This window comes from Canis lupus, chromosome X (assembly GCF_003254725.2).
Source record: "Canis lupus dingo isolate Sandy chromosome X, ASM325472v2, whole genome shotgun sequence".
NCBI classification, from domain to species: Eukaryota; Metazoa; Chordata; class Mammalia; order Carnivora; family Canidae; genus Canis; species Canis lupus.
Genome location: NC_064281.1, coordinates 107,407,963 through 107,420,123, shown reverse-complemented (window position 1 = coordinate 107,420,123; position 12,161 = coordinate 107,407,963). Strand labels below are relative to the sequence as shown.

Below are 12,161 nucleotides of genomic sequence, written 5' to 3'. Positions count from 1 at the left end.
GCTTTCAGCTTCATTCAAGAGAGAGCTTCGGAATTTGCAAGGAAATGTTATCAGATTTTACCAGGCTACAGAAGATGCCAGCCTTCTTGGAATCATTTCTTCTTTTTTCCTAAAGAGTATATATTAAGGGTTCAATCCTGATGGTACATATTATCTTTGAGCACAGATCAATCTTTCCAGCGTGAGCCAGAAGAAATACACACTTGGATAATTATGCATCACAAGCCTCCACCCTGAACTTCTCTCAGCCATCACCAAAAAGAGAAATGGCTTTTGAAGGTAACTTTGAGAGAACCTGTATTAGCCAAGTTTCTTTTCTCTTACTAAATCTAGGAAACAGGGACACCTGGGTAGCTCAGTGGTTAAGCACCTGCCTTTGGCTCGGGGCATGATCCTGGAGTCCCGAGGATCAAGTCCCATGTCGGGCTCCTTGCATGAAGCCTGCTTCTCCCTCTGCCTGTGTCTCTGTCTCTCATGAATAAATAAACAAAAATCTATAAAAAATAAAATAAAATAAATAAAATAAAATAAATAAAATAAATCTAGGAAACATATGTAACACATTGTCTTGAGACAGATTTACTGTATTAAACTGCCAAGGTCATGGACTCACTCAAGCAAGAGCTGTGGTCTTTATTTACACAGCAGATGGGAGGAAACATATCCAAGAGCCATGCTGATGTTAACCCTTGAAAAGTCATATGGTGGGGAGACGTGGGCAGGTCATTTACCAATGCTAAGCCTCAGTACGCACATGGATTACGTGGAGGTAATACCAGTCCCAGGGTTGCTGGGAAGTTGGCAGGAGATCATGGATGTGAAAGAATTTGAAACAGAGAATAGCATAATCTAAAAAAGTAGTTTTATTGTTTATTCACCCTCCGAGCTATTACACAGGAGCAAGTAGGGGGTGCTGTGTGGACAGCCAACACTGCCAGCAGGGGATTCTGAGGTTGTCACAGGCTACCTGCCAAGCTCACGCTGACTGCAAGGCTATCTACTAGATTAGAGACATGAGGGAGTTCGAAGAAATTTGTCATTTTATCTGGAACAATCTGTAGGGAGGTCCTGCTGCCATGTCTTGGACTAAGCCTTGTCTTTCACCTCCAATTTGTCTAAGATGCTGTGGGTACCTATTTGGGTGGCCCTAATGGCTCTGTGCCAAAAAGAGAGCTAATGGCTCCCAGATGTCACTAACAGTGAAAGAACTAAGGGGCAGGCTTCATGGTCTGTAGAAGCCAGTAGAGGTCCAGATAAACACCTGCAGGGGGTCAGATGCGAGAGTCATCCTCAAAGGGAGGGCATAAAGCAGTTGGATCCACAGCTAAGAGATGCTCTTGGCACAGAACTGTCTAGGCCCAGCTCGAGACAGGGCAGTCTGTTCCCTAACTTCCAATAAGTCAGCTCTCAGGTTTCTCAGCAACTCTATTTGGAATCCCTTTTTCAGAACTGAAGAATCAAACATTCCCAGCGAAAGTACTTCATTCATGAGAGCCCTTCTGAACCTTTTCTGCTTCTTTCCAGACTCTGAGGATGCTGGCAGAACATGCCCAGCCTCAACTTCCTCAGTGGATCTTGCCCACCCCTGTTCTCATTTTGCTTTTGGTGGAGGCAGGAGTGCAGCCCGCCACAGTCTGGGCTCAGGCTAGAAAGCTTCAGGCCATTGCTGGTATGTCATCCATTCAGTTGGCAAACTAGGACAAGCCCATAGGACACCACACGGTCAGTCTCGGTCTGAAAGACTCTGCTGGTAGGGGGTGAGGGGACTGATTTCTAAGTAGGGAGGCAGCAGATACAGGGAAGGTGGGATAAGCAAACAGGGGGCCCTCTAAAAGTTCCCATCACTGAACTGCTCTTTTAACCATTTCATATGCTGAGGAGTCACTGATGTTTGAAAAACTCCTGCCATAGGGCACAGGTACTAGGGAAGAAATGTGTAGAATTTTAGGGAGAACATCAACTTGCTCCTGGCGCAATGCTCTTTAGTGACGGAAAGAGAAAAAGGCGGTGCAGTCTCTAGGCCCTCTAGATTCACAGTAGAAAATCATGAGCAGGTTTGGAAAAAAAATTCTCTTCTTCAGACTGAGTTTCAATAAAAGAACACATCTCTTCTCTCTGGAGATTGGCTTTCTGAAAAACAAGATAAGCATGATGAGGAAGAAGCTGGCTCTGGGGTCAAGTGAGCCCAGATCTGAATCTTGACTTCTCTACTAGGTGCCTAGTTGTGTGACTTCAGCCGAGTTACCTAGCCTCACATTCTCATCTGTTAAATGGGACTACTAATGCTACCTTCCTTCCCAAGATCCTGGAAGGGATTAAGTGAGTTAAACACATGGAAAGCCCTTCAAACAGTGCCTGGAACAAGTATGCTCAATAAATGTTAGCTATTATTTTGAAAGAGGCAGTGTTGGGCAGCCCGGGTGGCTCAGTGGTTTAGCGCTGCCTTCAGCCCAGGGCCTGGTCCTGGAGACCTCGGATTGAGTCCCGCATCGGGCTCCCTGCATGGAGCCTGCTTCTCTCTCTGTCTGTGTCTCTGCCTGTGTTTGTGTGTCTCTCATGAATAAATAAAATCTTAAAAAAAAAGGGGGGCAGTGTCTTTGGGGCACCTGGGTGACTCAATTGGTTAAGCATCTGACTCTTGGTTTTGGCTCAGGTCATGATCTCAGGGTTATGAGATGAAGCCCAGTGCTCAGCGGGGACTCTGCTTGTGATTCTGTCTCCCTCTCCCTCTGCCCTTCCCCCTAACTCCGAATGTGGCTGCTGGCTATCTCTCAAGTAAATAAAATGTTAAAAAAAAAAAAAGAAAGAGAAAGAGAGACAATATCTTTATATGTATGAAGTAGAATTAGCTTTGTAGGGAAGACCAAGGATTTGGAAGTCAGAGAAAGCAGAATCTGGCACTCACTCAACATTGACCTTAGGCAAATTGACTTAACCTCCTTAAACCTCAATTTTCCCATCCTGTGAATGAGGATAAAAATAGTACCTGCCTTGTAGATAGCTACTGGTTCTTATTTTGCTTCACTTCCACGAATCTTATCATTCTCCTCATCTCTAATGACGACCTTTTACTTCCTTCGACCTCAGCCAGCCGTTCCCATGGCCACACACTAGACTTTGTCATCACCCACAGGTGGTACCCTTGACATTTCAATTTCAAACATCTACTCTCCACCCACCACCTCCCACATCATTGGTGTAAGTAGTCTTAGCACTACATGTTTCCATAACCTAATGCTCTGGTCCATCAACCTCCACTACCCCTCTCCCTCATCGGCCTCCTCCTTCTTTGTGCCGCTCAAAGACCAGGCTCCCTTGTTACAATCACTCATTTGCAAATACCCTCAGCAATTTTTCCTTTCACCCCATCCATCACGCTTAGATGCCAAAGCCAAAGCCTCCATCCCGGATGAACCTCGGATGAACCTCACCATCTTCCTTCTATGCATCACCCTAACCAAACAGCACTCAGGCAAATCACACTACCCAGCTCTTTCTACTTGTGACTCTTGACCTCAGACTTCAGCTGGGAACTCAAGAAGTTGGGATCCCTGGGTGGCGCAGCGGTTTGGCGCCTGCCTTTGGCCCAGGGCGCGATCCTGGAGACCCGGGATCGAATCCCACATCGGGCTCCCAGTGCATGGAGCCTGCTTCTCCCTCTGCCTGAGTCTCTGCCTCTCTCTCTCTCTGTGACTATCATAAATAAATAAAAATTAAAAAAAAAAAAAAGAAGCTGACAACTTTCATATTTGCCCACCTTTCAACACTCAGATTCATTCTCAGCTGATGTTCTTGCCCCAGAGTTGATGGAAAAAACAGGTCATTTGATTGCACCTGTGTCCTTATTCTCCTTTTGTACAGTTTCAGTGCTATCATGTCCCCTCTTTCTAGCCATGTCAGTACTTTCACATGGCCCTTCTCTGGTCTCAATGACCCCCTAACCCCACAAAGTTATCCTCATCCTCCTCCATCATTATTTTATCTCTTCATCTTTGTTGGATCATTCCCATTACCATACAGATAAAAGGCAAATATTAGAGCCTTTAAAAAATATTTTATTTATGTATTTGTGAGAGAGCAGGGGAGGAGCAGAGGAAGAGGGACAGCAGACTCTACACTGAGCACAGATCCCATGACCCTGCGATCATGACCTGAGCTGAAAGCAAGAGTTAGACGCTCAATGGACTGAGCCACCCAGGAGCTCCTGCCTTCTTTTTTTTTTTTTTTTTTAAAGACCCTCTCAACCCCACTAAGTCTCTAGCGACTACATTTCTACTCATTTGGGGCTAAACTTCTCTGAGGGGCTGCTGGTACCTACAATCTCCACTTTCTCATCTTCCATTCAGTCTGCCAGCCACTGCTCCTATGAGGAAAACTGCTCTTTATTTATTTTTTTTTAAGATTTTATTTATTTATTCATGAGAGACACACAGAGAGAGAAAGAGAGAGGCAGAGACATAGGCAGAGGGAGAAGCAAGCTCCATGCAAGGAGCCTGATGTGGGACTCGATCCCGGGTCTCCAGGATCACACCCCAGGCTGCAGGCAGGGCCAAACCGCTGCACCACCGGGGCTGCCCAAACTGCTCTTTAAAAAAAAAAGATTTTATTTATTTGTTCATGAGAGACACAGAGAGGCAGAGACACAGGTAGAGGGAGAAGCAGGCTTCCTGCGGGGAACCCAATGTGGGACTCGATCCTGGGTCTCCAATGTCAGGCCCTGGGCCGAAGGCAGCACTAAACCACCAAGCTACCAAGGGATCCCAGGAAAACTGCTCTTAACAAGGCTATCAAAATCTGATGCCACAGGCAAGAGAAATTTCTCTCTGTATCCAGGAGAAATTTCCCACTCTTCTTGAATATCTCAGGAGCCTAGGGCAGCCCGGGTGGCTCAGTGGTTTAGCGCCGTCTTCAGCCCAGGGCATGATCCTGGGGACCCGGGATCAAGTCCCATGTCAGGCTCCCTGCATGGAGCCTGCTTCTCCCTCTGCCTCTCTCTCTCTCTCTCTCTCATGAATAAATAAAATCTAAAAAAAAAATTTCAGGAGCCTTTGACCCAGTGGATCATTCCCCCTGTTTTGAAACATCACTCCTCAGTATCCTCTGCTGGTTCCTCAGAGCCCCACCCTCTGAACATTGGCACACTCTTGGAGTCTCTCCTCTGTCTTATCTACACTTTCTGCTAAGGTGATCATTCAGCGACTTGAAGTACTGTCAATTTATATATTGATCAACCTCAAAGGTTTACCTAGGCTTCCCTTCTGAACTCCTCACTTATATACACAACTATTTAAGAGATATATCCCCTTGGATGTCTTATAGGCACCTTAGACTTACACGGCCAGAGTTGAATAGAGTCAATAGAATTGTGTTCCCCTACAATTTCCCTTGTTTTGACACATGTACCACTGTCCACCCAGTTGCTCAAGCAGGAAACCTAAGAGCTACCCTGGATTCTTCTCCTTTCCTCAGCACTCCCATCTAAACCATTAGCAGATCCTAAGAGCTAAACCTCCCACATAGGTCTCAAGTGCATCAACTTGTCTCCATTGCAGCCACGTAAACCAAGCCGCCATCTTCTCATGTGTCTTCCCTCCTAACTAGTCTGTTTTCTTTCTTGCCTTCCTCCAGTGTGTCATTTCCATGATGGCTGAGGTGACCTTAGTAAGTACAAATTGGATCACACTTAAAATCCTCCCATGGCATGGCTTACCAAGTCACTTAGAGCATAAAATCCAAACTCCCAATATGACCCATTAAGATCACAGGTCACCTGGCTCCTGTCTACCTCTCCAGCCTGGTCTTGTGCCACACAGCCCTTTCTCACTACACTCTGGCCACACTGATCTTTCTCCATTCCTCACAGACATCTAGACCTTTGCATGGGCAGCTTTCCCCACCCTCTCCATCTCCATGCCAACACTCCTTCAAGCTGGCTCTCCCCTCCCCCTTTATTTGGGCCCCTGCTCACACATCACTGTCTTATTTTTTTTAAGATTATTTATTTATTTATTCATGATAGACAGAGAGAGAGAGAGAGAGAGAGAGAGAGAGAGAGAGAGAGGCAGAGACACAGGCAGAGGGAGAAGCAGGCTCCATGCCGGGAGCCCGATGTGGGACTCGATCCCGGGACTCCAGGATCACGCCCTGGGCCAAAGGCAGGTGCTAAACCGCTGAGCCACCCAGGGATCCCCACATCACTGTCTTAGAGGAGCCCTCTGACCACCTTATCCAAAGTTGGTTCCCATTTTCCCTTATTTCAACACCCTGTATTTTCCTTATAGCACTTATAACTTGTAAATATTTTTTCCCTTTTGGGGAGAGTGAGGTCTTGCCTTCCCCACTAGATTATTAGCTCTATGAGGGCAGGGACAGAGAGGGTCATTCACTAATATGTATGTGCATTGTAACACCATGCCTGGCAGTTAGCAATGTCAATGAGCAATATTGATGTATTATTATCTGTAGTCATTAAAGCAATGCAGTGTCTATTTCTACAGACCAAAAAAAAAGAAGCAAATTTGCTAAAAAATTTTGGCACCAAAGTTTTTGGGACTCACCTCCAGAAAGGTCTGACTACTTTTCTGGCTGATTGCTCTGCTCCACACGGCTCTGTCGCACAGATGTATGACAGATAGCACAGGGTACTGAGCCCATGTTGGAGGGGCAGCAGACTCTACCCTCCTTCCTTTGACAAATCTTTATCTGGGGCCTCACTCAGGAAATCTTTCATAACTACTGAAATTCCTACTGAAAGGTTCATCCAGTTCATTTTGAAACCAGCTTCATATAAATTATACAAAGAATCAAACACATAGAAGTGACAGAGTTCTGTGCCAGATCTATTGTAACAGGAAGTGAGGATGCAGAGTCTGTGCATTTCACAAGCTCCCCCAAGATACTCACCATCAGTCAAGACTGGGAGCCTGGTGCATGCTGAAAAGCAGGGGCTTTGCTGGAGTTCCTGGAGGTGGCTCTCTTTCCCAGTTCCCGTGCCCTGCTGCCTCCCTCTGCCCAGAGCCACAGTGGCAGGATAGCTGCCTTGGGACTGTTGGCATAGCCAGTAGCCACTCCCCATCTCCCTTCAACTACTCTCCCTTCAACTACTCTTCCCTCAGGGAGTCCAACCCCTTGCCCATTTCCATAGGTAATGTTCCTGTGCCTGCTTTCCAAGCATCCCCTCCCCTTATTCTAGCCAGTGTCCAGGCCATAGATAGACAGTGAATCCAGATACAGTGGAATGATTTTACCAGTTGCCAATTCCCACTGTTGTACACTTGTTTTAGGTTGGAATTGTTTTTCAAGATTTATGTTTATTGTAATTTAGGATTCGGGATGGCTTCAAGACTGAGAGCAAAAGAGAGTAGTACCCCTGCCACCTATTGCTGTGTGACCTTAAGGCAAGTTCCTGTCACTCGTTTGAGACTCAGTCTCTGTGTCTATAGAATGAAAATAGCTATGCATCCATTCAATCCCTATTTACCGAATATCTGTTGTGTTAAGGCACCTAAGATACGCACATACATAATTCACAAAGTCACTGTGGGCACTGAGCCTTCCGGCTCATTGTCCCCACCTGTACATGTTGTTGCTGTTGTTTTTGGCCTGTAAACAATTTAAAGCATCAAGTTTCCAGTAATTCTAAGGCTTAACATTACCAAGTGTATAAACTATTAACAAGTACTTAGAGAAGACTTTATAATCCTGACTTTCATTAATTAGTAGGCTAGAAGAGCTCCTCTTGGGTAGAGATTAATGCGAAGCCTAACTCAGCCATGCTAAAGCTCTTGAACCAGCCCTAAATCCTCACTTGGGCATGACAAATTAATCACCGAGGGTGGTTTATGGCTTTGTCTGTTGGTCTGTCTTACAAAGGGGCATCAATCAAAATAATCTGTACTATATAGGCAGATGTATTTTTACTCTTTCCTTCTTCAGCATTCTTCTATTGTTCCCAGCATTCACTCATTCATCCACTCAACAAATTTGCATTCACCTCTATTCCAGGATTTGTTGCAGGTGCTGGGATGTGGGTGTACACCCCACAAAGTCTTGGCCCTTGAGCAGCTGACATTCTAGGGAGGTCTACTATTGCCCTCACCCCACTCTATACTAGACTGTAAAGTATTTGAGATTGGGGCCATGGCAGCAGCTCTTCCCTTCCTTACACACACAGCTTGGAGCAACCTGAGGCACACAAAATACCCTATCCTCCCAAAAGTCACTTTTTGATAGCTTACTGTGTGCCAGTCTTATCCTGTGTGTTTGGTGGCTCGTTTTTTACGGCTTACTGTGACTAATTTACAGTGGAATGTCAATCCTCAGCATTTACATATATTATTTTATTTAATCCTCACAGAAACTCGGGGGGGGGGGCACAGTATTTTAATCTTCAGTTTACAAATGAGGCAACTGAGGAATGGAGAGGTTAAGAAATGTGACCAAGTTTCTGAAGCTAGTAAGTAATAAGCCCAAATTAGAACCCAGGCCATAAAGACCCCCAGGCCTTTCCATCCAGATTTTCCCTTTGTAAGTTCCTACTGACACCACTTAAACATTGAGTGTGGAGCCCAGAGTCCTGGCCTTTAGCCTCAGGTGACATTTTCCTCGTCCGCAGAGTCCTGGGGTGGCCCTATGTTCCAGGCTGAAAAGTGAACACCTGGGACAAGTAAACTCACCCTCATGAATTTGTTCATTTTGCTGAGTCATCTGGGTTAAATCTAGCTAAGGTGAAAGAACTCAATAGAGCTACTAGGATAGCAAAATAAAGAGAGAAAAAAAGAGACAGAGAGAGAGAAAGAAAAGAAGAAAGAAAATGGCCAAGACATTTTATAAGGCACCAAGTGCATGTGCTCTTTGACACTAAGATGAAACAAATTCCAACTATGAAAATACTAAATAATAGAGATCAAGGTATTTTCAGCTGAGGAGCCTGGTTTTCACATTGGGAGCTTCTCAGGTTTTGTTCTCAAGATACAGAAACGTAGTATCAAAGGCAGAACCAGATACCTACTTTCACTTGCAAGGTTGGCACTGGCAGGTCCACCATCTGGGGGGAAATATATTTTCTTGTCTAGAAAGGAAGAACACATGATTAGAAATCTCCAGGGACCCCAAATGGCCTGTCCCTATTTGTTCTTTTTTTTAAGATTATTTATTATTTTTTTTATTTGAGAAAGGGAGAGGGAAAGAGCATGAGCAGGGAGAGGGGCAGAAGGAGAGGGAGCAGCTGACTCTGCTGAGCACGGAGCCCACAGCTCCTGCGGGGCTCTATTCCAGGACCCTGAGATCATGACCTGAGCTGAAGGCAAATACTTAATTGACTGAGCCACCCAGGTGCCCCTGCCTCTCAACTTATAGACTCTGGGCAGATTCTCTCTTATCAGAAGTCACAAAAACAGAGAAGCTTCTGTTTTTAAGGTACCTTGGGTCTTGTTCCCATCTTAGAGGCAGTGTTCCTGACTTCCCCAACAGATCCTAAGAGCATCAGGTCAATTAATACTACTGACATCAATGTTAGTAGGAGAGTGTGAAGTTCGCAGTAGTCAGACTTGGTGATAAAAATTTGAGAACGGGTCTACAGGTTTCAGAAATAGGATCACACCTGCATCATAATTTTGCCATGATGTGCCTGGCATATAGTAGATGCTCACTAAATATTTGCTGAATTGGGTTTGAACTGTATAGTTGTTATGTTTGGGAGGTGAGGATTTGAGCCATCTGTGTTCTAACCAACTATTGAAACGGGGCTCTGCTGTGTGTATGCACAGGCATATATGCAGACACAGTTGGCCTAATTTTTCTTCTGAATCTGGGAGGACAGATTTTTGAAAGAGTACAGGGATGGGAATTTTCATAGGTTTCCCAAGCATGACATTTTTATGATTTACTCTTGAAGTACATTCCTTTTTTTTTTTTTTTTTGAAGTACATTCCTAATCAAACTCTGGAAATGACAGAGTGGTGTTTTAATGGAAAATTTGTTTTCAACATTAGGCTGGAACACAGTGCCTGACTTAGGTAGGCTACGCTGAACAGGCCCTTTGTGTACTGTATATTTAGTTCAGAGTAAAGGCAGCTTCTAGCAATTTCTTTCAGGCATGGAACACTAGAACTACTGACACATACAGACTAGGGGGCTGTAAAAGAAAATTCGTCCAGAGTATAGAATGCCAGAGGATGCAGAATTGGCCCATTGAAACCATAAAATATATATTATTACCAATGTTTCACATGAAAGGCAAATTTTGTAGCAGATTGGGTTGTTCTGTTGGTGAACGTATACTTCAGACCAATTCTTTTACAAAAAAGGGAGTCTTATTTTTTGGTAGGTATTTGGCATCTAGTAGGCACTAATTAAATAGTTGTTGGGTGAATGAAGAAGTAAATGAGCCTTAGGGGATTTTAGTTCAGGGGTAGGGATAGTGTCCAGGGAGCAGGAACCCAAGGGAGACAGCGCAGGAGGGGCCCAGTTCACAGGCACAAGCCACCGACAGCCAGACACTGTGGCGGTCTCCAGGCAACAATGGGACCGCCTCTATGGTGGCTTTGAATTTTAATATTTGGAACAGATGGTTGGTATACAATGCCCTTGTTTTTACCCAGGAACCTGGAATCACTGCTAGTCACCAACCTGTTTAGAGGATAGAGTTTGTGCCTGTAGGTATGTCACAGAGTTCTGTTTTACAAATGGATTATTTGGTGGCTTATGTGGTGAGGTAAATGCAGGACCCTGTGAGTTTAGGTAGTAGCCTAAATCATTTTTCTAGAATAAGTCCAAGTCAACAGACTGGGGTGAATATTTGGGGACAAGTCCATCTGGTTGGTTATCTATGAACCCTTAATCATTAAACTGTGAATGTCGATGAAGCTTAGTGAAGATCTATGGAAGTTGAAGCAGAACATTCCATATCACGGAAACCCCATGTCTGAAGCAGGAGCAATTAGCCTTAGCACCCCTTCTCATAGCCAACTCCCTCTCAACTACAACCAATCAGAGACCATCCTCCAAGTATCTGGAGGCATTTTCTTACAGTGGGCTGAGCTGGGAGGCAAGCTGCAGAGCAATCCTGTGCTTCCGGCTATCTGGGCAGAGTTGCAATCCTCCCACACTGCAGACTCCTGAGGATGGGCTAGGTGTCGATCTTGCTGGAGGAGACTTAAGAAGGGCTCATAGTTCCCATTGGGTTGGGGCTCTGGAACCATGTGCCCAGTGGAGTAGGCCTGAGAGTAGCCAGGCTCTGAAGAGCTGGGGCTGGCTAGGGAGGGGTAATGCCATGGCTCGTCAGACTCAACAGGGGGGCTCCCCGCCAGGGACGCTGGGTACTGATCCATAGTCATGAGACTAGGCCCATTCAAGTTGCAGTTGGTGGCACCATATGCAAAAGATGCTTCTGGCTCTAGCTCTGGCTCTGGCTCTGGCTCTGGCTTTGTCCACTGAGACGAGAAACGCCACTGGTTTGGAGGCATGTCACTATCTGGGAAGGAAAGATGTACAAGACACGTTAGGTGTTTATTGTTTTCAAAATGGAAATAGCTAAATTTTTTTTCTGGTTACTACACACTCTATTTTTTAATGTCAAGAAAATGTAGAAAAAGTAAAAACAAAAACAAAAACAAAACACCACGCTACCTATAATATCCAGAGACCACCACTGTCCACTTTTAGGTATACTTCTTTCTAGGATTTGTTTCTATTCAGGTCCACAGGTTTTCACATTACATAGGAATTTTTTTAAAGATTTTATTTATTCATGAGAGACACAGAGAGAGAGAGAGGCAGAAACACAGGCCGAGGGAGAAGCAGGCTCCATGCAGGGAGCCCGACGTGGGACTTGATCCTGGGTCTCCAGGACCACACCTTGGGCTGAAGGCGGCGCTAAACCACTGGGCCACCCGGGCTGCCCATCTTCACATAGGATTTTTAAGGCGGCTTTTGCATTATTAAAATACCACAAATATCCTCCCATAGCAATGAACAAAGCCAACACCAGCAGAATATTCAGTTATGTTAACAACACTGCGATGACCATCTTTGTATACACATTTTTGCAACGATGTCCAACGAGCCCCTCAAGGAAACTTTTCTAGAAGTAAAATTGCTTGATTAAAGGTGATTTGTGTTTGGTTGTTGCTAGCTGACTTTATTTTATAGCCAGTGGCTTG

At 45.1% G+C, this 12,161-nt stretch overlaps 1 protein-coding gene across 2 annotated transcripts in view; it reads right to left on the bottom strand.

The window, feature by feature from the left end:
• Nucleotides 1-845: 845 nt before the first annotated feature.
• Nucleotides 846-12,161, bottom strand: part of VGLL1 (vestigial like family member 1) — a 30,098-nt gene continuing 18,782 nt past the window's right edge. Inside the window, exons 3-5 of one of the 2 annotated variants that reach the window (XM_025460904.2) lie at nucleotides 11,030-11,473; nucleotides 9,011-9,070; nucleotides 846-2,130 (exon numbers count right to left, since the gene is read on the bottom strand). In XM_025460904.2, the coding sequence (XP_025316689.1) occupies nucleotides 2,090-2,130; nucleotides 9,011-9,070; nucleotides 11,030-11,473 (545 nt within the window). In that variant the 3' untranslated portion in view covers nucleotides 846-2,089. Of the gene's footprint in view, nucleotides 2,131-6,903; nucleotides 7,137-9,010; nucleotides 9,071-11,029; nucleotides 11,474-12,161 lie in introns of those variants that run through there. The other variant, XR_004813160.2, reaches the window with a different exon arrangement.